Source organism: Streptopelia decaocto (genome assembly GCF_964273445.1).
Source record: "Streptopelia decaocto genome assembly, chromosome: 1".
Classification (NCBI taxonomy): Eukaryota; Metazoa; Chordata; class Aves; order Columbiformes; family Columbidae; genus Streptopelia; species Streptopelia decaocto.
In genome coordinates, this window is record NC_138663.1 from 208,277,507 (window position 1) to 208,303,818 (window position 26,312).

The 26,312-nt window shown below is 45.2% G+C and overlaps 1 protein-coding gene across 7 annotated transcripts in view; it reads left to right on the top strand.

The window, feature by feature from the left end:
- Positions 1 to 26,312, top strand: part of PAK1 (p21 (RAC1) activated kinase 1) — an 82,092-nt gene that overhangs the window by 52,852 nt on the left and 2,928 nt on the right. For all 7 annotated transcript variants that reach the window (XM_082067976.1, XM_082067980.1, XM_082067978.1 and 4 more), the window contains 12 exons: positions 171 to 271; positions 2,040 to 2,187; positions 3,918 to 3,955; positions 7,056 to 7,172; positions 7,459 to 7,633; positions 10,600 to 10,663; positions 11,573 to 11,621; positions 13,973 to 14,085; positions 21,428 to 21,545; positions 22,123 to 22,222; positions 23,836 to 24,032; positions 25,776 to 25,913. In XM_082067976.1, the coding sequence (XP_081924102.1) occupies positions 171 to 271; positions 2,040 to 2,187; positions 3,918 to 3,955; positions 7,056 to 7,172; positions 7,459 to 7,633; positions 10,600 to 10,663; positions 11,573 to 11,621; positions 13,973 to 14,085; positions 21,428 to 21,545; positions 22,123 to 22,222; positions 23,836 to 24,032; positions 25,776 to 25,913 (1,358 nt within the window). The remainder of the gene's footprint in view (positions 1 to 170; positions 272 to 2,039; positions 2,188 to 3,917; positions 3,956 to 7,055; positions 7,173 to 7,458; positions 7,634 to 10,599; positions 10,664 to 11,572; positions 11,622 to 13,972; positions 14,086 to 21,427; positions 21,546 to 22,122; positions 22,223 to 23,835; positions 24,033 to 25,775; positions 25,914 to 26,312) is intronic.

The following is a 26,312-nucleotide window of genomic DNA, read 5'->3' on the forward strand; positions in this document are numbered from 1 at the left end:
GTATAACTAGCAAAAGGGGGGTGTGACTGGGTAAGTCAATTGGAAGCTACTGGGGAGATTTTAATGCTTGATGGATTTATGGATTTTTTTATTATTATTATTATTATTATTATTATTATTATTATTATTATTATTATTATTATTATTATTATTATTATTGTCTCTTCCAGCCAATAAAAAAAAAGAGAAGGAGCGGCCGGAGATCTCCCTCCCTTCAGACTTTGAACACACAATTCATGTGGGGTTTGATGCAGTCACGGGAGAATTCACAGTAAGTGCATCTGGAGGAAAAGATAAACATGTGGTTTGGCGTGTTGCAGGGTGGAGCCAGGACCCATTAATCTTTTATATAGTAATGCTGGAAAGGCTATTACCATCATCTAGTTTGATCTCCTTTGAAACACATCCGCAGAGTTTACCCACTAATTCCTGCTGAGAGACTGTTTGTCAAACGTGGCACATCCCAGGAGCCCAGGCTGTCAGCAGACTTTTCCTTTCCTGTTTATTTGGCTGATGTGGACAACAAAACATGGTGTATCTCTCCTCTGTTCCCCTCCCCTCGTCTTCTAGAGCTGGGTTAGGTCTACAGCATAGTCTGTGTCCACCAAGTGAGTCTTAGAGTTCTGCTTTTAGAACACACACAGCTGTGCTTAACTTTTCTGACAGAATGTGCATGTGCTTTCCTAAGGCTAAATGTCAGATGCTTTTATGGGTTTTTTTAATTGACATGTAAAATACTATGAAGACAGAGTTGTATTTCATCATATTATTATTCTTAATTTAATTATGAGATAGTGTTCAACAGCAGCAGAAGTTGTTTGTGAGCAAGCTGTTTTTACTTGTCTTTAATATGCTTCTGTTTTTTGTGGACTTTGCTCTCCTAACCTGAATTATGTGTACGGTTGTGTTTTGCTTGTCAGCAAATCTCACCCAAGTGAACCCAGATATACCAGTGGTATCCAGCCATCCTTTTGAACAGGGAGAGCAACTTTATTGATAAAAGATCCCAGTCACTTGCCACTTCATCTACACAAACTGTTGCTCTTGCTGGTGGTGAAGGGTTCAAGTCAGGTTGTAGAATCATAGAATGTCCTGAGCTGGAAGGGACCCCCAAGGATCATCGAGTCCAACTCCTGTCCTCCCATATGACAAACCCACAGTTCACACCATGTGTCTGAGGGCATTGTCCAGTCTCTTCTTCAGTACTCTTCTTGTACTCCAGATGTATTTATTTTTGGCCTGACATGAAATTCTGAGCTTCATATGTGAGGTTAACATCTCTGCTTTCCCAGCTCTGGTTACAGGAGGCACCAAACCACTCTTATCTACGGAATCTGATGCTACAGGAAGACCCAAGTGAATGTTCCATGTTTGTTGTGCTAGATAATCAGTGTATGCTATTTCTATAGTCTTTCTTGGATAAATGTAAATATAGGAGGGTCTTGGTTTCTTCTCTGAAGTAACAAGCAATAGGATGAGAGGAAACGGCCTCAAGTTGTGCCAGGGGAAGTTTAGATTGGATATTAGGAAAAATTTCTTCCCAGAAAGTGTGGTTGGGCATTGGAACAGGCTGCCCAGGGCAGTGGTGGAGTCACCATCCCTGGAGGGGTTGAACAGACACATAGATGAGGTTCTTAGGCACATGGCTTAATGGTGGACTTGGCAGTGTTAGGTTGATGGTTGGACTCGATGATCTTGAGGGTCTTTTCTGACCAAATAGTTCTATGATTCTATGAAATATGTGTATACCTGTGCATAAACTGCAGAATCTGTGTCTGCTCCTTTCTGTCGTTCGAGTTTTGGTTTTCAAAGGATGTGGGGCTCACCCAGAGCCCCATGAGCGGAGTGGCACTTGCATGTCCCTGTAAGGAACATGTGACTTGTCCCACAGACGGTGACTGGGAAGGTATCAATCCACTGCTTCTTCTCCTTTCCTCTCCTCTTTTCTCCCTATTTCTCTCACAGTAGAACTATGACAACGGGTGTGCTGTGAAACACATTAGGCTGACGATGAGCTAACAAGGTCCATCTCCCCCCAGGGAATGCCGGAGCAATGGGCGCGTTTGCTGCAGACTTCCAACATCACCAAATCGGAGCAGAAGAAGAATCCCCAGGCAGTGCTGGACGTGTTGGAGTTTTACAACTCAAAAAAGATCTCAAACAGCCAGAAGTACATGAGTTTCACAGGTACACGGTGATCTTCACATACACCTGCGTTGTCCAATTTGCCATTGGTCACTGCATGTGGTGCTTCTTTTGTTTAATCAACAAGTAGATCTGCCTATTCAAGGAAAATGTGAGTGAGATTCTCTGGCTGCTCAAGCACTCCTGCTGCAAAAAAGGAGGTCAAGTCAACCAGCTAAACCTCCAAAACACATAGGTTTTCTGAAGCTTACAGCCAGCATCTGGCAGACAGATCCCAGAGTGTTGGTGTTGGGTTCACAGTGATGAAAATCCCTGGAGAAAACAGGCAGCTAAATTTTGCACCAATTTTAGTTTCCTGGGTGGGTATGGATGTTGTTTCATGCATGCTTCAGGTGGGGGTCCCTGTCAAGGTTTTGATTGCGGGGTGACAATAAAACCGTGGCAGACGTATTGTTAACCCACTCTCCTCCCCCCCCTTCCCCCTTTTGTCCCTCCCTCTCCCCCCTCTCACTCAAGACAGGCAATCGGGAGGGAAAGAAGGACAGAGAGAAGAGAGTTGGAACAATTAAAAATATTTTACTAATGCTACTAATAAGAATAGAGAAAATAATACAAAATATACAAAACCAATCTTGAAAGTCTCAGCAACTGCAGAACCAGCACCCAAAGTCCTGGACTGGACTCTGCAGCCAACCGGAGCTGGATTCAGTCTGTCACTAGGCCTCAGTTCGCAGGGACGACTAGCAAGGTCCTCTCCTAATGTCGGCCATAAGAAAAACGGAACGAGATCCTTGTGATCTCCCGCTTTTATATGAAGTATTCACGTGAATGGGATGTTATACTCCGTTGGTCAATTTCTTGGTCACCTGTTTCTCGTTGCCCCTCTCCCAGAGGTCCATCCATGCTTATCAATAACTTTGCATTCCATTGCTATGTTTCCCAAAACATGTGTCTGGTTCTCCAGGAAAATGCAGCTAATATGAAGCTTTAGCTGACAGGCAAATTCACTTAAAGAGAAACTTGTTTTTAACAAACCCGAACAGTCCCTCTGTTCCTTTGCGTTGTGATTGAGGAATACGCTGCTCAGTGCTTGACAACTGCTGGCTGGATTCCTCTAAGCACCAGATCTGCAAAGGTTTTGTGCTTTCTTTGTATGGATTACCTGCCTCCTGGAGGACTCCTGCAACTACTGCTCCTTTTCCCTTTCAGCTCTGACTCCTTCCCTTTTGAATTATTACTCCCTGCTTTGGTTCTTTTTAAGAGGATAGAGCCACATCACCAGAATTGGTCTTAATTATGAAGGCTCCAGGCAGGGATAAAAGCACAAACCTTCGCCATGTGTGTCTGGGTAGCGATACACAAGCCCACCAGATGATTCGTGGTGTCCTCTGTTGCTGTTCTGGGAAGTTTAGGTGGCCGAGACTAAACATCTTGCAGGTCTTGGGCAAACTGCAACACCTCTGCTGGATTTTAGCCCGCTGGAAATGTTTTGTGTATATGGATGGAGGACGATATTCATTCAGGTGTTGCTCTGGGAAATGCCACCCTCCTGCAGCAGCAATCTGGGGCCCCTGCCCTCTGCAGCATTTTTTTACCCCCTATTCCTGTATCTACTACGTGTCACCTTGTTTTTGGGAGCTGGAGGTCATGCCCAGGTTTGGGAGCAGCCTTTTTTCCTGCCCCTTCCAAAGGGAGCTTGTCCATTTCTCCTTCCCCCATTGCTGCTGCATTTACAACTCATTTATAATGACATTATTCTCTGCCTCTTTCAGATAAATCAACGGAGGATTACAATTCATCAAATACATTGGTAAGACTTACATTCTGTCTCAAGTTTGGGGGTTTAAAAACCTGCATAAAGTAGCGCTAGCTGTGTGTAAACTTTTAGTTTGCTTAGTGTTTTAAAATATCAACTATATCTATTTATATATTGAATATATGTTTATAAAACAGGCAAATTGTCCTAAAAAGACATTCAACTAGGAGACAAGCAAGTGGACAGAAGAAACTTTTATTAGTGAATAGGAAAGTAGAGAATAGAAATTAAGGAATTAAGGGATAGAAATAGCTCTGTTTTCATAGAAGCTGACCTGTCCCTGTACCTATAATTTGATAACCGCTCAGCTTTCAGGTTTTATATGCCTCTATAAACATCCATGATCTAACAAAGTTTAATTACTAACCTGTGAGATCTGATTGATATAAACTAATGTAGATTCATATTGATTAACCAAACTAATCTTTAGCAGGAAAGGAAATAAAAGGTTCTCCTCTCTGCTTGACCTTTACTCTGTCCCTACCAGGGCAGGCACCGCTCCTGTTTCTTTGTTAGGAGACACGAGCTGAAAAGTTCTGTAACGTTTCCGTATGTGTGTGTGAGATAGAAGAAACAAAACTTTAAACTGAAGATGATATATAAAACCCCACAGTTCCCTGTTGAGGGTTTTGATTGCGGGGTGACAATAAAACCGTAGCAGATGTATTGTTAACCCACTCTCCGCGGCCTTTTCCCTTCAGCCGCTCCCTCTTCCCCCTTCCCACTCAGCACAGGCGATCGGGAGGGAAAGAAGGACAGAGAGAAGAGAGTTGGAACAATTAAAAATATTTTACTAATGCTACTAATAAGAATAGAGAAAATAATACAAAATATACAAAACCAATCTTGAAAGTCTCAGCAACTGCAGAGCCGGCACCCGAAGTCCTGGACTGGACTCTGCAGCCAACTGGAGCTGGATTCAGTCTGTCACTAGGCCTCAGTTCACAGGAACGACTAGCAAGGTCCTCTCCTGATGTCGGCCATAAGGAAAACAGGGACAAAAAGGACGAGATCCTTGTGATCTCCCACTTTTATATGAAGTATTCACATGAATGGGATGTTATACACAGTTGGTCAGTTTCTTGGTCACCTGTTTCTCGTTCCCCCTCTCACGAGATGTCCATCCATGCTTATCAATAACTTTGCATTCCATTGCTATGTTTCCCAAAACATGTATCTGGTTCTCCAGGAAAATGCAGCTAATATGAAGCTTTAGCTGACAGGCAAATTCAGTAAAAGAGAAACTTGTTTTTAACAAACCCAGGACATTCCCTCAGCTCCTGTTTTCTCACTGCCGCACTCTTATCTAGAGTCAACTCTTTCTTCTCCCTTCCAGAGGCAGCAGGTTCAGATCTGATGATTTAGGACCCTCCGCAAAAAGGAGAATGTTTCTGCCATTGTTCATTAGTATATGTCACTGTACATCAATTCTAGGGAGCTTAGAATACCCGAGGCTGTTGGGTTTTAAAGTAAATTCTGAAAAAAGCAGTAATTACCAGTCTACTGAGATAACCTGATGTTTTTGGAAGACACTGGGTAACCTTTAATTTTGGGGATATTCAGGATATACCCACTACAGGTGTGTTTTTTGTTGCTTTTAACAGACTAAGCTGTTGTCTTATGTCAAAGGCAGTTTAGCAATTATATATCAGGATACTGGTTACTTCACGTATCTTAAGTTCAGTGAAATATTACATTTTTTCCCCCCCTTTCAGAAAGGGCTTTATTTTAATACTTTTTTCCCTCTTAGAAAACTGATGATGCTCGAGCAGAACTGGTCTAGTGGGTTGAGGATCTCGCCGAGTTTATTTGGAGATATTTATAGTGTAAAGGATGCCATGAACTTCAAATCCAGTGGCTTTGATTTCTAATAGCTGTTTTGCAAAAAATTGCAGATAATTTTTTTTAATAACTTATAAAACCTTTTATTAAAAGAAAATCAGTGTTTCTAATTTTAATAAAATTTTCTTTTAGAAAGCATTTTAAAAGCGATGTGAAAAGATTTTACCAGTTTCTTTTTCCAGAATCTCTGATGATTCAGTTCTCAGTCACAATACTATAGCTGAGGTTAACTGGACCTTGCAGCTTTTAGAGAAAACATTAAGATTTTGATGCAAATTGATGCATTTAAAGTCTGAAATCTCTGGGGTTTGAAGCAAGCAGGAAAAAAAAAAAAAAGAGGCAATGTTAATAGGGACAAATATTTCCAAACCCAGATGTTGTCCCCAGAGGTGCGGAGAGACCCCAGTTGGGTCTCTAGTCCTTCTTCCTTCATGAAGTTTCAGGATCTTTAGGGTTTGTATTTTTCAGATATGGGGACATTCTCGCCCATTCTAATTATTTTCTTACACTTGTTTCAATGCAGTCTTTGCTAGGAGCTTAACCCAACATCTACAATTTGTTTGTAACAAGCGATCACAGAATCACAGACTGTCAGGGATTAGAAGGGACCTGGAAAGCTCATCCAGTGCAATCCCCCCACTGGAGCAGGAACACCCAGATGAGGTTACACAGGAAGGTGTCCAGGCGGGTTGGAATGTCTGCAGAGAAGGAGACTCCACAACCTCCCTGGGCAGCCTGGGCCAGGCTCTGCCACCCTCACCAGGAAGAAGTTTCTTCTCAAATTTAAGTGGAACCTCTTGTGTTCCAGTTTGTACCCATTGCCCCTTGTCCTATCACTGGTTGTCACCGAGAAGAGCCTGGCTCCATCCTCCTGACACTCACCCTTTATATATCTGGAAACATGAATGAGGTCACCCCTCAGTATCCTCTTCTCCAGCTCCAGAGCCCCAGCTCCCTCAGCCTTTCCTCACACGGGAGATGCTCCACTCCCTTCAGCATCTTTGTTGTCCTGCGCTGGACTCTCTCCAGCAGTTCCCTGTCCTGCTGGAACTGAGGGGCCACAACTGGACACAATATTCCAGGTGTGGTCTCCCCAGGGCAGAGTAGAGGGGCAGGAGAACCTCTTTGACCTACTGACCACCCCCCTTCTAATCCACCCCAGGTACCATTGTCCTTCCTGGCCACAAGGGCCCAGTGCTGGCTCATGGTCATAATAGGTGTTTATTTTTGCTTTTTGCATCCCCACATGCAGAATGTGAAGGCTGTCTCCGAGACCCCCGCCGTGCCCTCAGTCTCTGAAGATGAAGATGATGAAGATGACGCAGCTCCACCCCCTGTGATCGCTCCGCGACCCGAACACACCAAATCTGTGAGCAGAAATAATTCCTTCAGCCCCTGGCGTCACAGTTGGGTTTTGACTGTGACTCCTCATCCATATTGCTGAGCTTTTCTTGGGAGCGGGAGGGAGGAGGTGGGAGCCGTTCCCTCTCGAAAAGCGCCTTCCAAATATCCTTTGGAATGGGGACAAGAGAATCCTTGCTTAGTGACTTTAGCTGTTAATGCATCCCTAACAAGCAGAACAATAACAAGATTAATATACATGATTAAGTCTGTCTGATTTATTAATGTGTGTCTGTTTTTCTTGACAAAATTAGATATACACCCGCTCCGTGATAGACCCCCTTCCTCCTCCGACCAGAGACGCGGCGACCTCTCCTATTTCTTCTCCTTCAGAAAACAGCACAACAGCACCTGACTTATTGGCCAGGAACGCGGAGAAACAAAAGAAAAAGCCAAAAATGTCAGATGAAGAGATCTTGGAAAAATTAAGTACGTCCTTTTTAAAACAAAAAATCAGTGTCCTGCTGTTTTTTTCTCAAAATCTTGATAAACTGAAAAGTTTTGACATTCCCATTTTGAGATCGCTAACTGAAGACATTGCATTGTGACTTTGTGCCAAAATTGGGCGCAGATGTAATACATAAATATATATATATATATATACACACACACACATATATATATATGCACACATATGTGTATATATAAGCTGAGCACCTGTGTTGCCAGCTGAAGTCCCCAGGGAGTTACAGATCCTCAGGCTCTGCAAAACAAGCCCTGAAGAAGCAACATCTACTTAACTATGACCTCTGAGATTGTTCCATATCTTGATATTCTGTCGCTCTGGAGCGTGAATGATTATGTTGAAATATTAGACATAAGGTATCTAAAAGACGGAGAGAAAATTAATGCATTGCCAAGTTTGCCTTCTACAATACCGTGGTGTAAAGTGACTTGGTTATTTTTAAGTGCCTTAACATTGTGTGGGTACCCAAATTAGTGGTTGTTGCTGAGAATAATTCACCATTTTCTTTGTGTCCTCATGTCTTTAACAGTCCCTGCCTTCAGTTCCAGTGCTCTTCTGCTGCCTGGTATTTTTGGGTTATATCCAACAGCTGAATCAGCTCTTCTGTGCAATTGGTTGCTATCCTCAGCCTGGGCCAGTTTTTATTAGGGTAGAGCATTTCTAATTCTTTGAACTACTAATCCTGTATTAATTACATACGTGCCTTGCTTGTTAGTTGCTGTAAATTGTGTTAGTGCCTCCATGGTCAGGCTGGTCTCCTCAGTTGAGCGTATACCCCTAAAGGTCAGTATTTTATGAAGCAAAAACTAGTAGCTAGATGAAGGAAAATTGAATTGGAATTGTGCAAAGACATGCAACCTCTTCATGTTCTGGTTTGACATGTGAACAAAATGACTAAAATCTTAAAACATATGTATATATTTACACATACTGAACATGTGCAAAGGTTAAAATGAAGCTGATGAATCTCTACCTCTTCGCATTAGCACAGCGTTGGTGCAAACTTTAGTGAATCCTTGCCTGGCTTTCTGGAAAGTAGGAAACATGACTTTTGAGCAGGGCCTGTTGTGATAGGACAAGAGGTAAATGAAATGGTTTTAAACTAAAGGAGGGAGATTCAGGCCAGACATGAGGAAGAAATTGTTGCCCCTGTGGGTGGTGAGAGCCTGTCCCAGGTTGGCCAGAGAGGTGGTGGATGAACCATCCCTGGAGACATCCCAGGCCAGGCTGGACGGGGCTCTGAGCAACCTGAGCTGGTGAAGATGTCCCTGCTCACGGCAGGGGTGGCACTGGATGAGCTTGGAAGGTCCCTCCCAACCCAAACTATTCTATGATTCTATGAATTTACAGATTAGAGCATTAAACAGGGCAAGACCGGCAACTGCCTCCTGTTGCTGCGACATGCTGTCCTGTCACTGCCGTGAGAAAACATTTGCCTGTCTCACAGTTTGAGCTTGTAGCTTTTGTTAGGCTTTGAGAGAAAGTTTACGAACATTTGTCCAGAAATACTTGTCCTCAGGGCAGTGTTGCTTCCACAATTGTACAGGGGGTTTTATATAGTCAGATTTCTCTTACCACCATCCTCTCCAAACATGGGCCATATTCCCTTCCTTTACCTCTATGTACCCAGACCCTGTGGGTTTGGCTGCTCTCCAGTGGTGTCTGAAAATAGCTGCTCTTACTCTGCTTGCTACTGGATTTCTTGGCTTAATGACCGTGAGCGGTTTCTCTGCCAATATACATCTGTTTAGGCTCAGCCCCAGACCCCTGTGAAAGCAGCACCATATGCTGACAGCTTGAGGGACTTGCAAACAGCAGCTCAGCTGCAGCTCTGTGTCCCTTCATCCTATTATATAAACCACCCTGGTGCTGTTAGAGAGGAAACTTGCTCCCAGCTGAGCTCTAGGAATTGTTCACTTTGATTTCTTCAGCCTAAAAAAGTATGTAGTTCCTGCCTGCCGTTATGAATATCAGTTAATATTTGCAGGGAGCGTTGAGTTTCTCTGATGCTCCTTTTGGCAGCTTCTCCACCATGCAATTTGCAGGACTCCAGCGCATCTGTGCAGCCTGTGCTTGCGTTGAGACCTCCCTCCCCTCGCACAGAAAACATTGTGCTCCTCATGGACACCAAATCCACCTTGATCCTGAGCAGCCCCGTGTCGCAGAACACCGGGCTAAGTGCTTTTCCCTCCGAGGGATGCAGTAATCCACTTTATTCTGGGTGAACAGCCACGTTAGGAGAGAAGGAGCTGAGATTGCCTCGAGTTGCTCTCTAAAACCAGAGCGGTCATGTGGTAACTGCTAAAACCTGTTGGGTTCCTAGTAGATCAGCTGAGCGCTGGCCAGGGGAGCTTTGGGTCTCTCCAGCGTCCCTCCTGAGTCTTGCAACCCAGTCAGTAATGGCTACAGTCATGCAGGTATAGAAATGTGATAAATACTTTTGCTCTGCCAGAAATTGTCACAGTGTAGGGAAATTTTTGGCTAGTTTTGCAACAGACTGGTGGCTCTAAGACGAACGAGACCCTGACCGCCAAATTCAGAGCACGTTGCAGTGCAGGTTGTCTCATCCAGCGTGTTGAAGCTGGGGTGACTTTTAAGTTGCAGGTTTCAAGCAAATAATTGTATTCATGTGTGTGTGGGCCACGTATCCCAATCCTGTGCCTAGCAGGGGGCAGTTGCTGGCTGCTAGTGAAGATTAAATGTGCTTAATGTCTGTGTTCCACTGTTTCTGAAGGGAAATACCTGTGAGAGGGGAATGGCACAGCTGGTGTGTGTAAATAACTGAGGACTTTTGGTGTTCGTGAGCCTTTGGATTTCTGACGAGTGGTTCACGAGGCTCGCTGGGGCTGCTCTTAAAGTGCAGTTGGCTCTTATAGCTGTATAAAAAAGTACTTACAAAATCCTCTTGGTTTGTTTTTTTATGTTGTAGGAAGTATTGTGAGCGTGGGCGATCCAAAAAAGAAGTACACATGTTTTGAGAAGATTGGACAAGGGTTAGTATACGCTTCTCTGTCCTATACCTTTCCTTATGTTAGGAAGGGCTCACTGAAACCAGGCTAAGTTCATTTTCTGGAAAAGCTCTTGGTGGTGCTTTGGAGAGTTTATTTTGTTTGGTTGTTTTTTTGGTTTGTTTTGTTGTTGTTGTTGTTTTGGTGCGTTCCACAGACCAACCTCCACAGCTCTTCTGCCTTTCCTGGTGAAGTCGTGAGTCACAGGGACTGGGTATTTTGTACTGTGTTTTAATGTAAGAAAATATGTCATTAGATGATGAAGTTGCTAAAAATAGCTGCAAGCAGGGAAGGAACTGCTTATTTTCAGCGTGCTGGACAATCTTCAAATTACAGATTTGCTTTCTGAATGAACTCTCCTCCAGGGGGGTGTTGTGACCCTCTTAGTAGGATAGGGAGAAGATAGGGGTTGGGGGAGAGGCTAAAGTGAGGCAAATCAGTGCAAATCACTGAGAAATCCACCGTCAGCTCCATGTGCTGAGGCTCATACTCCCGTTTCCCTCACTACAAACGCCACATTTGTTTATTTTAGCTGATCCTCTCTGCTCTGTAATCATGTTGGGCAGCCTGCAAGCCAGGGCAGTGCAGTCATGCCAGTTTAAACGGGATCAACTCAGTCCTTAAAGCTGTGCTCAGTTGCTGGTTTAGCAGCAAGGGTCTGTGTGACCAGAGTGTCCCTTATTAGGAGCTTTGTTCCCCGTAAATTCTGCCACAACAGCAGGCTTGGCTTAGAAATATTTCAGATGGTATTTACCTCTGGAATTATTGCATGAAAAGGAATGGGACTGAGAGCACTTCAAAGAGACGAATGGGAAGGGGCATGTGTTAAGTTCTCAGTCTTGCTTTGAGGCACAAATAAGTGGGTTTATTTTTTCTTCTCTGCCTTTTGTTTAGAGCCTCAGGCACAGTTTACACAGCGATGGATGTAGCTACAGGACAGGAGGTAAGCACTACCCAAATACCAGAGCGGTGGATTTTGGATTGTGTCCTAAAAGTTCAAGCTGATGCTACAAAATAACGACAGTCTTTCAGGGGGTTGTGACATCTTATTTTTAATGAGGCATTTATTCCTTACTAATGAGGCATGGTCGAGTGGTCTGAGCAGAGAGCTGGAAAAAATGATTTCCCAAGTTTTGATTCTTGAATCATTTAATATTTGTAAATCTTTCTGTGACCACAAAGACTAGAAGCAGATGTTCGGACTGGATAGTTCCTCAGTAGAAGCTTATTTCTTCATCCCCAAAATTCTTGCCTGTCCCCGCTTAAACTCTTCTATATTCCCTCTGCTCCTTTACTTCCTACACTTACACCAGCTGACTTGCATAGGAATAGTTCCTCTCCCACCCTTTGCCCGCTTGCTTTCTGCCCTTGAATTGGGAGACAAGGAAAGTCTGTCTCTTTTTTCCTCTTCCAAATATTGAAAAGTGCCCTGCGTATTGCGTGCATGCATAATAAACCAGTGGTGACAGCTCCGCAGCATCTGTGCAAACCGTTATTGCTAGATGGAGGATTTTTAAAGAGGAAAGCATATGGATTATTCCAAATATATTTATGGAAGTCTGCAGCAATGCGTGTCTACTTTGCATTCGTACGATGTCAGGGTTATCCATAGATGGGTTGTATAACTGTGCTTTCTGATTAAAATCCTTCACCCCCTTTTCCAGTTCCTGAAGAATTGGTACAATTTAATTACAACAGACTTTTAAATCATTCCCATTACACTGGTGTGATCAGGCCCTGGATTTTTAAATTTGCATTTGGGATCGCTGTGACCTTGGCATGCTGTTGACCTGTTTGTGAAGCTCACCAATCCTCAGGAGCTCGGTGAATGCCAACACATTTTGGAAAATCCTTTGTTTAGCACAATACAGGAGCCTCGGGCAGCTCCCAGGATTAAGAATACTGAAGATTTTCCCTGATTATGGCTATTTAGTACAACTACATCTGTATAGTTATCCTAATGCATGAGACAGTCTTAGATAATGAAAACGCCCCATATACACTTGGACCATAGATCTACCTCTGAAAGGGCATGAGGAAGCACCTCTCCGAAGCTCCTTCATTTTTTAATCTGCATTTTTTATCTCATTTCCTTATCTGCATCAAATGCTTTCCCTCTGTCTTCCATTCCCCTCTCTGGTCTTGCCCAAAGAGCAGCATGGGGGTTTTGTTTTTGTCTTCTTTAAGTACTGTTTGGCAGCCCTTGTGAATACTGTGGAAAACCAGCATGGTGTCTGGCTGGCTTTGCCTTCTCCTGTGTTAGGATTTTTCCATAGTCTCCCCTGCTATACCATCAAACTGCTAATTATATCCGGCTATAGCCGGATTCTTTTAATTCTTTCTTTTGTGAGCTGGGCTTGCTGACTCCCCTCCGTTCGCCTCTTTCTCTGCAAGCACAAGTTTTGTAAAGGGCTAATTACATTTCATTCCCTTTGCCTAAATATCGTAACAAAAACGGTTGGGTTGTAGCATCTATGGAAATGTTCCTGCTTCCTGCTGTGCTGAGTCGTCTTATTGATTGGAAGGCTTGTCTGAGGGCCAGGTGCTCTCACGAGGTACCGGTAGCGTGCAGAGTTGAACAGAAGAGTTAAAAACATATTGTACCCTCCTGCTTTCTGCTTATATACATGCAGAAATAGGTATCGTGAAGCCACCAAGCCAAAGGGCTACAACTATCAGAACCATCCCTATTGCCCTTTGGTTATGACTGGGGATAAAGCTGAATCCATTCACTTATTTTCAGCCTTTTACCTAAACACTGGTGTTTCTTTCCCCCAGGTCTTGTTGCGACAGAAAGAAATAGAATTACCACCTTGAAATACTAAGCTTAGGCTGTGTTATTTACCGCCTTCATGCATAGCTGCCCTGCTCTAGATTTCTAGAAGAAATTTGCATGGGAGCAGAGAAAAAACCCACCAAAAAACTTCCAGAAACATCCAATCCAAAACAAAATTAAGAAGAGTCTTTTAGGAAATAAAGCATTTTTGACGTATCAGTCCATACTAGAGTAAGGGGATGTTCCTTGTTACCAGGAAGCTGTAGATGGATGTGGATATACATAGAAGTCCAGTGTGAAAATAGTAATTCCCCTTGTCCTTTTTGGCATTAAGTATCCTCCAGCATGTGTGGAAATGGACCAGCTGCAGGAGCTCCTGGAGTTGCTAAATAGCTGAGTGACCCATGATGAAAAAGTGTTTTCCTGATTCATGTAAATGTGGGACTAAAATAATTGGTATTGACAGGTTTCTAGGGAACTCCCATAATAATGTTTTACTCCGTGTTTTTTCACTGCAGGTTGCAATCAAACAGATGAATTTGCAGCAGCAGCCCAAAAAAGAACTGATTATTAACGAAATCCTTGTGATGAGGGAAAACAAAAACCCCAACATTGTCAACTACTTGGACAGGTATGTCATGATTTGAAGAATTCTCAGAGGCACTCTGGGAAACGTTTCCTTGTCACTGTTTTCATTGATGCTGTCTCAGATTAATGCAGGTAAAGGACAACCTTGCATTGTGTAATTCATGTGGAAATGTTGAGGTTTGGATGGCTTGGTGGTCTCTCTCCAGATCCTAGGAGAAACAGGTCTCTGAATCAGTATTAGTGGGGTATCCAGACTCTATTTTGAGATGCTGGCAGCAAAGGCATTAGCAGTATGTTATCAGGACTCAATTTTTCAGCTCTCTCCTGTGCTAAATTTGACACAACGAGCTGTTTCCTTCCCGCTCCTAAAGAAGAAATAGAAATAGTTTGAACTGTGGTGTTTGTATTGCTTCCCTCGCCTTCCCTCGCCTTCCCTCGCCTTCCCTCGCCTTCCCTCGCCTTCCCTCGCCTTCCCTCGCCTTCCCTCGCCTTCCCTCGCCTTCCCTCGCCTTCCCTCGCCTTCCCTCGCCTTCCCTTTGGAAGACAGAGGGAACAGGGTTATTCCTTGCCCAAAGTTGGGTTTTTTGGGCTCAAACACATACTGTGGCACTCTTGCTTAGCCTTGGATGTATTGTGTCCACATGAGACAGCTCCTTTTGAATCCCGACTTCTTCTCACCACCAGAGCTCCATCTAATAGCTTATCTCTTGTTCTTGAGCTCTGCTTGTTCTTGAGCTGATGTCCCTTGGACTTGGACAGTGACAGAGGAGAAGCAAGCAGCACAGTGGCTGCTGTGCTGAGCGTAAATAGTTTTAAAATAAATCTGTGTAGCTGTGAAAATCCTGGTCGCTGTAGCTCAAGGCAGTAAAATGCCCAAGTCTGCAGACAAGCGTGGCTGTGAGAGCTCTTGCCCACACAATACTAATGCTGTATGGAAGGGTGGTGGTTGTGCTGCCGTCATCAGCTCTTTGGAAGTTGATTTCTTGGGAAAGAGCAGCTGGTAAATCTTTGGGGGCAGGGAGCGGCCTTTGAAAGCACAACAAATTCTTGCATCTCCCCTGTTTGCATTCCAAGAAACCGTCCCAAACTGTCCACACTGAAATATGGGGCGTACTGAGAGCCCAACAGGCACAAGCGTTGTGTGATGTCGGGTCAACAGTTGGACTTGATGATCTTGAGGGTCTCTTCCAACTAAAATGATTCCATGATTCTATGGTGGCTTGGATTCATCATCAACATAACGCTGGTGCATTTTGTCAAGCCTGTGTCATTCACCTTGTGTTAAAGATACAGCTAGTTCTAGTTGAGCTGCAGCAAGTCTGGGGGACTCGCTTCAGAACCCAGTGGTCCTGATGAGCTACAGGTTTGGCTTATTTTAGGACAAAGAGTGTGTAGGTAGGGTGAGCTGCAGGCTGTAGTCTTGGCAGCTCATTGTTTTTTGAAGATGCAATGGAGGGATGTGACCTAGAATCTCTTTTGGAAATCAAGGAGACCATTTGCACGCTTGTTTGCTCTGCATGCATATCAAAATCTTATCAGCTGTTTCTTTAACAGGTTTCTTTAACAGACTTTTAATGTCTTAGCCAAAAAATAGTACTTATGTGGCAGCATCAGTTGTGATGCTGAATTTATATAGTGCTGTGTCCTGTGCATAGCTGTAAAGTGCTACTGCATTGAAGGGACAGAAAATCTGGTCCTCAAATTCTGTGGAAGGCGTTTGTGCTCAGGGAAGTGATGCTGGGCAGACACCATCTTATGAAGAGCAGAAGGATATTACCTGTGTAAAACAAGTGGTAAAAAAGAGTTAAGAATTGCATCTAAGCTTAAACTGTTTATTTCTCCTGGCTGATCAGAGACTTGGTTTCAGCAAAACTGTTCTTCCCATTAGAGAGCACATTGCTGCGTTCATGCACTCATCTTGTCTAGCCAGTACATCCCAGCTAGAGGGTGGCTGCACATCCTGCTGTCTTGTTCAAACTTCCAGCAACAAAAGCTACTGCTTTTGTCCTCCACTTTCTCTCCCTAATCTTTTTCAGAGGGATTAGCTTTTGTTTAGGTGCTGCAAATGGACAGAGTGGCAACTAGGATGAACATGGGCATTCTTGCGCCTGTTTTGCCTATTTCTGGGGTGCATTAATAAGAGTGAGACCAGCAGGTCGAGGGAGGTTGTTCCTTCCCCTCTACTGTGCCCTGGTGAGGCCGCATCTGGAATTCTGTGTCCAGTTCTGGGCTCTCCAGTTTAAGAAGGACAAGGAATTACTGGATGGAGTCCAGCGACTCTGAAGATGCTGAGGGGTCTGGAGCATCTTTCTTATGAGGAGAGACTGAGAGAGCTGGGGCTGTTCAGCCTGGAGAATAGAAGCTGAAAGGGATCTGATCAGTGTTTATAAATATCTCCAGGGTGGGTGTCAAGAGGATGGACCAGACTCTGTTCAGTGGTGCCCAATGACAGGATGAGGGCAACAGGCACACACTGAAACACAGGAGGTTCCATCTGAATATGAGGAGAAATTTCTTTACTTTGAGGTGCCAGAGCCTGGACCAGGCTGCCCAGAGATGTTGTGGAGTCTCCTTCTCTGGAGACATTCAAACCCACCTGGACACCTTCCTGTGTGATCTGCTCTGGTGACCCTGCGTTAGCAGGTGGGTTGGACTGGATGATCTCCAGAGGTCCCTTCCAACCCCAACCAGTCTGTGATTCTGTGATTGTGCCTCTTCAGCGTTGCACCTGCAGGGTCCTGCGTCCCTCCCGCCTGACCTAATATGCCCATTTGCTTCCCGAGCACTGAATGAAGCTGATGTTTTCACACCACATGCTGGCTTCTGCCTACTGCTGTTGCAGAAGGAAGTATGAGGAAGGATGCACTTGCCACTGTGGGACCTACATTCTTTTTTGCAGTTCTGTTTTTGATGTTGTCTCTCCTCCTGAGTCCCTAATGGGAGCTGCAAGATACTCATTGGTGTAAACCATCTCTCTCACTTCTCTTTACCTCAGCTCCTGCCTTTATGCAAGGGCTTTATTCTCTCTTACCTGCTTGCGCGTGGTTAAGGGGTCTGGCTGGTTTGCTGCCCTCCCAGACATCACTGAGCAAATAGCGCATTTATGCTTCAGACAGCTTTTCTGCTGCAGTGTCAGTGGCCAGAGCTGCACGAAGGTGTGCTGTGACATTCGAGGTAGTGACGTGGCCTAGTTCAGCTGTACTCAGGAGCTGAATTTAGAAGCATGAAGACAGACTCTGGTTTTCCTGTGCAGACAACCAGCCACTTGTGCTGAGTTACCTTCTGGAGGTGGGAGCATTTTTCTACTGCATGAATGAGGCCCTCAGAGCCCCACTTGTAAACTCAGGCATCAGATGCCCAGTGTTAGGCAAAATAAACTCTTGCCCATTGGTTTCTTTTTTTTTCTGAACAAGTCTCATTAGCCTAGTAAATGCCACAAATCCTCATTTTAAGTGGTCGCCACTGTTACCGTCAACCCAAACTCAACTTGGGCTGGAAGGTCAGTGAATAAAGCTGAAGAGGTATGGCAGTCATGCTACAATAAAACACTGATTTATTTCCAGGCTAATCTTGTATTTGCGTGTTGGAGGTGTGTTACTGGTGCACAAATCTGTAATGAATGGTCTTGTTCTTCTGGGCAAAAGATTAAGCTTATTGATAAAAAAGGACTATGACTGACTGGTGTGTGTTTGTGATGGGAAGGACTTGGTGGACACCTTCCTAAAGTATCTAAGTGGAAGGTGAGGAACACCTTACAGGAGCAGACATCAGCTGCTCTTGCAGATGGATCAAAAGCAAGCTGTAGACCACCTCCTTCTTTCTCAAAGACTTTTAATCAGCTTGTTTTTACTGCCAGCCTTGTTTTGGAAGGTGACTGTAGATGACAAGGTGTGACACCATGCTGTGCCTGACATCACGTGGAGAGCAGCACGTAGGCGTATGCTCTTGCTGGTGGTGTCTCCGGAACTGCTGAGAGAGTGGTTTTGAGTCATGCCTACACCAGGCAGCTCAGTGACTAAAAGTGGCCTCTACTGCAGCAAGAGAGTGAAAAGATCCCCAAGACTGGGTGGTACCATCTTCTGAAACGACAGTGGCTCAGCGGCTGCTGGCAGGGAGCCACCGTTAATTCCCCCTCCCTGCATGTTATGTCAGATCTATCAATTATTGAGGTCCCTGTGCCTTGGCACGTGCCTTTGGCTGCTTATGGTGCAGCTTTGGTTCGCAGCGTGGTTCTTGGCTCGCTCCATCCCTTCTGGCTGCAGAGAGACACCAGCTTGTTCCCAGTGTGTGCAACCTGAGATGATCACGCAGGAGCGGTGGAGCCCATTCTGCCCCTGTCCTTACAGTCACATGGATCTGGGCTCAGAGGGTGCTGGTGGCAACAAAGGGAAGCGTTCAGGCTACGAAGATGCTGAGCGGTCTGGAGCATCTTTCTTATGAAGAAAGGCTGAGGAAGCTGGGTCTGTTCAGCCTGGAGAAGAGAAGCTGAAAGGGGATCTTATTTATGCTGATCAATATCTCCAGGGTGGGTGTCAAGAGGATGGACCAGACTCTGTTCAGTGGTGCACAATGTCAGGATGAGGGGCAACGGGCACAGACTGAAACACAGGAGGTTCCATCTGAATATGAGGAGAAACTTCTTTCCTTTGAAGTGCCAGAGCCCTGGAACAGGCTGCCCAGAGAGGTTGTGGAGTCTCCTTCTCTGGAGACATTCAAACCCACCTGGACACCTTCCTGTGTGATCTGCTCTGGTGACCCTGCGTTAGCAGGTGGGTTGGACTGGATGATCTCCAGAGGTCCCTTCCAACCCCAACCAGGCTGTGGTTCTGTGATTGTGCTGTTCAGGGTGACACTGATTTGTTGAGAGGTCGCTGATAAAATCTGGAGAGCCTGGTTTGGCAGGAGTGAAGAAGCAGCAGCAACAGAAGGGGGACAGGAAGGATGGGTGTGGATGGAGCAGCTTCCAGAGCCCGTTAGAAGGTAGATGACCCACACAGTTGGCAGGAGCACTTCCGAAAGCAATTCTGCTGCTCCTCTGTCACTCCGAGCTGTGCAGGTGATACTGGTTTTGCTGGTGTCTGTGATACTTGGGAAAAATCTGCAAGTGCATCAGCTTCGCTTCCATAGTGGAACTGGAGACCTGTCTGCTCTGGGAGCGCAGCCCTGTGTCCTTGGGCTCTGTGTCCTGAAAGAAACTCCATACTCTGACTCCCTGCACAGTTTTCAGCATCACCAAACCAAGATATCATCTTTGTCTCCAATATTAAAAGTTCTCCATAGCTGTATCACTTCTGTCACACAGCTCAGACTACAGTTCTTATTTTGGGGGAGTTTTTCATAAGTATGTCCTTTTGGGGGTCAAATCATACCTCCTGCCCACTCCTGTGATGTCTCACTCATCTCTGTCTACTTTCCTTGCCAAGTTGGGCTTAATATCTGCTTTTTCCTTCACTGTTGTTTTCTAGCAAATTGTTCCCTAGAACCTTCGCTGCTTTTTGCCTTTGGTTCATAACAAATTCATTGTTCACTCTTCAGTAGAATCAGTGTTTCAGAGCAAAGCAAACGTCTGCTTTGTGAACTCTAACACCAGCTTTAATGAGATTCTCTGCCCTCTCTCTTGACTCATCCGTCTACTCACTTTAAAAACGAAGGATTGACTGAGAAGGTGGATTTTCCAGTTTTCAAGCTGGTGATTCCTTCCTTCAGGAATGTGTCATCCCAATGTATCTGTTATGGAAGATTGTATTGATGTTTTTCCAGATGGGCCCCAAAAGGCAGAAGTGGTTGGTGGTTTGGGTTTGTTGTTTGTTTTCTTTTAAATGAGTTAATGCTGAAGTCTTCATGCCAGGTCTTCTACTTTTAGACATGAGCACACACACTCCCAGCAGAGAATCTTCCAGATGGCTGAGAAAACTCGCCCTCACCTCAGCTCTCTCCTCCCCATCTTCATATAGGCCTTTATGGACAAGACCTGCCCTTTTAGACTTGCCTTTTTTGTTTTGAATCTTTAGAATTGCTATCGCATCCAGCAAGATGTTCTCAGTTGCCCTTGTCAATGGTTCTGAATTTTTCAGACAAAATCCCAAACTGGTTTGGAAGCCTAAAAAGATGCAGGTGATTTTCAAATGCGTGATGCTAATGAAAAGTTGTTGTTTCTCTGTTACTTGTGGTCAGCCATCTGTTGTGTCACCCAGGCCTGTTGCTTGGGACAGCAGGATGGCAGTGGTGACAGAGCAGCCCCCAGCCACCTCTTCTGATGCAAGAGCCCTCCAAAGCTGTGCTGCGTGCCAGATGTCCAGGCTGCACGCTTGGACCCCAGGTTCCAGTATAAGCTGGGGAATGACCTGTTTGAGAGCAGTGTAGGGGAAAGGGACCTGGGGGTCCTGGGGACAGCAGGATGAGCATGAGCCAGCACTGGGCCCTTGTGGCCAGGAAGGCCAATGGCACCTGGGGTGGATTAGAAGGGGGTGGTCAGTAGGTCAGAGAGGTTCTCCTGCCCCTCTACTCTGCCCTGGGGAGACCACACCTGGAATATTGTGTCCAGTTGTGGCCCCTCAGTTCCAGCAGGACAGGGAACTGCTGGGGAGAGTCCAGCGCAGGGCAACAAAGATGCTGAAGGGAGTGGAGCATCTCCCGTGTGAGGAAAGGCTGAGGGAGCTGGGGCTCTGGAGCTTGGAGAAGAAGAGACTGAGGGGTGACCTCATTAATGTTTATGAATATGTAAAGGGTGAATGTCAGGAGGATGGAGCCAGGCTCTTCTCGGTGACAACCAGTGATAAGACAAGGGGTAATGGGTTCAAACTGGAACACAGGAGGTTCCACTTAAACTTGAGAAGAAACTTCTTCTCAGTGAGGGTGGCAGAGCCTGGCCCAGGCTGCCCAGGGAGGTTGTGGAGTCTCCTTCTCTGCAGACATTCCAACCCGCCTGGACACCTTCCTGTGTAACCTCATCTGGGTGTTTCTGCTCCAGCGGGGGGATTGGACTGGATGAGCTTTCCAGGTCCCTTCCAATCCCTGACATTCTGTGATTCTGTGATCCTTGTAGCTCTTCCCCTTCTCTCCCAGCAGCGGCAGGAGTTGTAAAGTTGGGTCTCCATCTTAGTCTGGGCCTTTTCCATGACGAAAAAATTCAGCCTTACTTTTATGGCCAGGAAACTCATAGCCCATTCCCCCATTATCTGCACTCACGCTTCCCTCTGCTCATTCAGGTTGTGATCAGATCCTCCCATCTTCAGAACGTACCACGAGTACCTGGTGCTCCAGTGCTGTTAAATACAATGCTCAAGCCTTGTTTTTTCCTGTACTTCTAAAACAGCATTCTGGCTAAGTAAACGGTAGTCTGCTCATCCTTGCTGATATTAAAACCTTGATTTTTGTCTCTTCAGTTATCTTGTAGGAGAAGAGCTCTGGGTGGTCATGGAATACTTGGCAGGAGGCTCCCTAACAGATGTTGTGACAGAGACCTGCATGGACGAAGGACAAATCGCCGCTGTGTGCCGAGAGGTAAAGCGGTGCTCGTGCTCGGAGGGAGCTGTGATTGGGAAGGGGACATGGGCTTTCCACAACCTGTCACTGCTTCCATAGTCATAGCTGTCTCCGTGTTCTGTAGCCATTCTTTCAGAAGATGGATTTCATCTGGGAGGTTGCAGCACACAGTCCTAATGCAAGCCTAATATGTTTCGGGGTGTCAAACTCATTTTCACCGGGGGCAAATTTATACAATCCTAAAATTACATTCGGCCCTTTGAAGGCAACCGTGAGGCTGATGTGTCCTTGGGTGAAAATGAATTTGACACCCCTGCCCTAAACAGAGGACTGGGGTGCAAAATGGGGTTGGAATCCCCTTGGTTTTACCTGTTCTCCAGGTCTTTTGGGACTAACTTGTCCTCCCAGGACCTGCTGATCCAAGTGGGATATCTCTCTGTAGCCCTGCACATACTGGATATATGAAAGACTCTAAGACACTAAGCCCTTGCTACTCAAAATGCACATTATTAGAGTCTATTAGTTGGCTAATTGTGACTGGCGAATAATTTCACGCACAGTAAGAATATCTTAGTTATTTTATGTTTTTTTTCAGTGTCTCCAAGCTCTGGAATTCCTCCATTCAAACCAAGTTATTCACAGAGACATCAAGAGTGACAACATCCTGCTGGGAATGGATGGCTCTGTCAAACTAAGTATGTGGGGAACAGTCCTGGTGATGATTTGAATTACCAACCCAGTGCTGTTATCTGCTATGGGCCAGGCCTCCTGGGGAGATGGGTGTTTGAGATGCTTGATGCTGTGATAATGAAGAGACTGTAGAAATGCTCCTGTAGGTATTTTTGAGATTTTAATGGAGATTGGTAAGCTTGAATCCTTGTGAACTGGTACCAGACTCGAAGTGAGGTTTGGGGTTCGTTTAGCTTTGGGTCATTTGTTTTTGTGGACTAAAATTAACAGTATTTTAATTCCAGTCTAGAAAGCTGGGTTTGAAGGTGTAGGGCCAGAAGTCTTTATTTGTGAGCAATCTATTCAGTATGGAAAACACTGCAGGGACTTGTAAGGCAGGGGGAGTGGAGGGAGAACTGAAAACTGTGTAACTAGAAAACATTTAATCTTACAACACCAACCCGGATTGAACTCTAAATGATGTTTGCTCCGTGTGTTATCACCGATAATGATGATCTTGAGACTGTTCTGCCCCTCAGGTGCTAAGGTGGCTGTTGTGCTTGTCATTGTCCATAGAGATAAGTCTGGAAACCAGTGAATGATTATCTTCCACCTATAGCTTTAACAGAATTATGCTGCTTTTCTCTCCCTCTCAGTTCTGTTGGCTAGCACCCAACAGGCATAAATAAATCTATTTTTGTCGGCTGCGACAGCAGATATGACTCAAAATTCACACAGTGCAGATATGCTGAGTAAGAAGGTGTTTTTTTTTTTTTCCACATAATTGCTTTTTAGACTAAAGCTGTACTTTAGCACTCCAGAGATCTGACTGTACCAACGATGAATAGCTGATCAGGGCCAAAGTGCTCGGTTCTTGCAGAATAACCTCTTTGAGCACAGTTTGCAGGTACCAGGCTGTAGTTTAAAGTTAGAGAGGTCCCTGTGGATATGATGTGGTAACCTTCTGGACCTGAGCTGCTTGTTGGCTCTGCTGGAGGTTTGCTCTGTTCTGAACCATATGTACCTTTCCTGGTTGTTAACCTTGATGAAAACTCAGCTAGGGATCAGTTTAGTTTTCATCATTCTGCCCTAAAATTAGACCCACGGTGCCATAGGGGGTCAGAATGGGCAGTGATTCTTGCTGTGTTCATTTCTGCTGGGCTCACAAATTTCTTCTGGCAAATCAAATACAAATAAGACATAGAACCCAGCAATCTTTGTGTGAATGCTCTCCATCTTTCTGTCTATTTGAAGAAAATAATCAGTATAAATTTAGATACTTTAAACTTATTCTGGACACTGTTTTCCCTGTAAAGCAAATCCTGTTTGAGAGATATGGCTTCAAGTGCAGTCAGGTTTCTCAGTGTCCTTACAGAGTTATTTACTGGTTCCCATCGTTCACACAGACAAGCCAGCAGCTCTGCCGTCCTCAAGGTCTCAGTGAGTCAGATTTAGAGACTTAATTCTCAACACCATCTTCTCAATTAGCCACAAACCCACCATTCCTTTCACAGTTGCAGCAGCAATGCACCAGAGTAACATGTACTACGGCTCTGGAACCAGAAGTGTTGGTTTTGAATAAACTTGCTGATGTCTAAGTCTGTTTTTTTTTTTCTCCCCCCTCTCTTCAATTTTCCAGCTGACTTTGGCTTCTGTGCCCAGATCACTCCTGAGCAGAGCAAACGCAGCACCATGGTGGGGACCCCGTACTGGATGGCACCTGAAGTGGTGACGCGGAAAGCGTACGGGCCCAAAGTGGATATTTGGTCGCTGGGGATCATGGCCATCGAGATGATCGAGGGAGAGCCCCCCTACCTCAACGAGAACCCGCTGAGAGTAAGCGAGTTTCTTTTGCCCTCAGGTTTTCGCTGGAAAAGGCTTTAAAGGGGGCACTGTGGTTTCGCCACCGCAGACCCCATATCTCCTTAGATCACAGAATCCCAGAATGTCAGGGATTGGAAGGGACCTGGAAAGCTCATCCAGTGCAATCCCCCCATGGAGCAGGAACACCCAGATGAGGTTACACAGGAAGGTGTCCAGGCGGGTTGGAATGTCTGCAGAGAAGGAGACTCCACAACCCCCCTGGGCAGCCTGTTCCAGTTTTCTGTCACCCTCACTGAGAAGAAGTTTCTTCTCAAATTTACGTGGAACCTCTTGTGTTCCAGTTTGAACCCATTACCCCTTGTCCTATCATTGGTTGTCACCAATCACTACTGATCATAGTGAGAAGATTGAAATTGTTTTAATTAAAAGCCATAGCTGGGCTGCAGAGATGGGGGTTCTTCCTGTGCAAGATGCCCTGGTTGACTCTGATGAGTTAAATCATACGCACTCATAATTTTCTCACTTTCTGGAGGTGCTGATATAAGCAGAAAGAGTAGCTGGTGGCACTGAAGCAGCTGAGTTCTTGAATCCTTGTGCCCTGTGAATAGAGTTCTCCTTAAGTTCAAATATATGGCATGTTACTGTTCTATAAACGGAGATCATTCCTACTGGCAGATTGTTCCTCCTTGCATGCTCCCAATAAAGCTACAGCTTAGTAAGCCTTTAGATAGGGTTTAAACCTCCTAGTGTGCCTCCCTTGTTTAGTTTTTAATGAAAGGGGAGATGCTGTCAGTTTGTAGGCTCTTAATATGAGCCAGATTTATGGCTTCTCCCTCAGTTTCACAGGCTGAGGGGATCTAGAAAAACTCTGTTTAACTTCTGTCTCCATCTTTTGCACTGGCAGTGATTTTAGGGAGAGAAGATCATCAGCAGAATGAAAGGAAAGAAACAGAGTGTTGAGTTAACCGAGGGTGGTTAAGTAACGGTACTTTGGCCTCGTTTAACTCAAGTCGTGCCAATTCCCAGGCTATCAGACTGCTCCCATGGGATGTGCCAAGTGATGTGCTCAAAGGGCCTGTGTATTAACAAACCTCTGACAGATTTCCGTTTCCTTTGAACATACACCCATGAGGTTTCTTGCATGAAATCCTGACATGGATGAATGCTGAGTTCCTTGATTCTCAGAGGTGTGTGTGTGTGTGTGTGTGAAGGCTTCATCCCCAAACAGTAGCAAAACCGCTTGTTTCCTCAAGATGTTAAAAGCTGCTTGAGGGTCTGCTGGACATCTGGTGTCAGAAGCCAACTGCCTCTTTATTGTATTGACTTTTTCGGCCTTGTGCACTCAGGCAAAGTACCAACAGAACAAAATCCCCTATTTATTCAAGGTACCTTCCCATGAGAATATAGTTATTGCAGGAGTCTAGCACTGGCAGAGTCATGCCAGTTAACTTCCCTATGTAAATACACTCTGGAATGTTGGTTTTGTCCTCCTAATCCCTCGAGAGGGTTGCAGGATCCGAACCCAGATTACAAGGGTAAAACAATAAAGGATTGGATCCCATCCACATAAAAATAAGGCTGGCAGCTATTCTGTTTGCTGAAACTTAAGCACTGATTTGTCACCCTGATAAGGTGGGGTTTTTTCCTCCCCATTGAACTGGGGGGAGGGAGAAGAGAAATGGGTGTTTCTATAATCCAGAGATGGAATGTAACCTTCATAACCTCCTGTTTCTTTGGTGCTTGTTTTTGCTCTAGGCCCTGTATCTCATTGCTACTAACGGGACTCCAGAACTGCAGAATCCAGAAAAGCTTTCACCCATATTCCGAGACTTCTTAAATCGCTGTCTTGAAATGGACGTGGAAAAGAGAGGTTCTGCGAAAGAGCTGCTACAGGTAGGGGATGGAGAACAGGGCTGAATCCATGTAATTGTGCAGGCCTGAGTGAAGCCAGGCTTATCACAGAATGGTTGGGGTTGGAAGGGACCTCTGGAGATCATCCAGTCCAACCCACCTGCTAACGCAGGGTCACCAGAGCAGATCACACAGGAAGGTGTCCAGGTGGGTTTGAATGTCTCCAGAGAAGGAGACTCCACAACCTCTCTGGGCAGCCTGTTCCAGGGCTCTGGCACCTCAAAGGAAAGAAGTTTCTCCTCATATTCAGATGGAACCTCCTGTGTTTCAGTCTGTGCCTGTTGCCCTTCATCCTATTGTATCCCTTATGGTGGCATCTTGTTTGGGATCTTATATACTGTATTAGCTGAAGGCACAAGCACAGCTAAGGTAACCTACCAG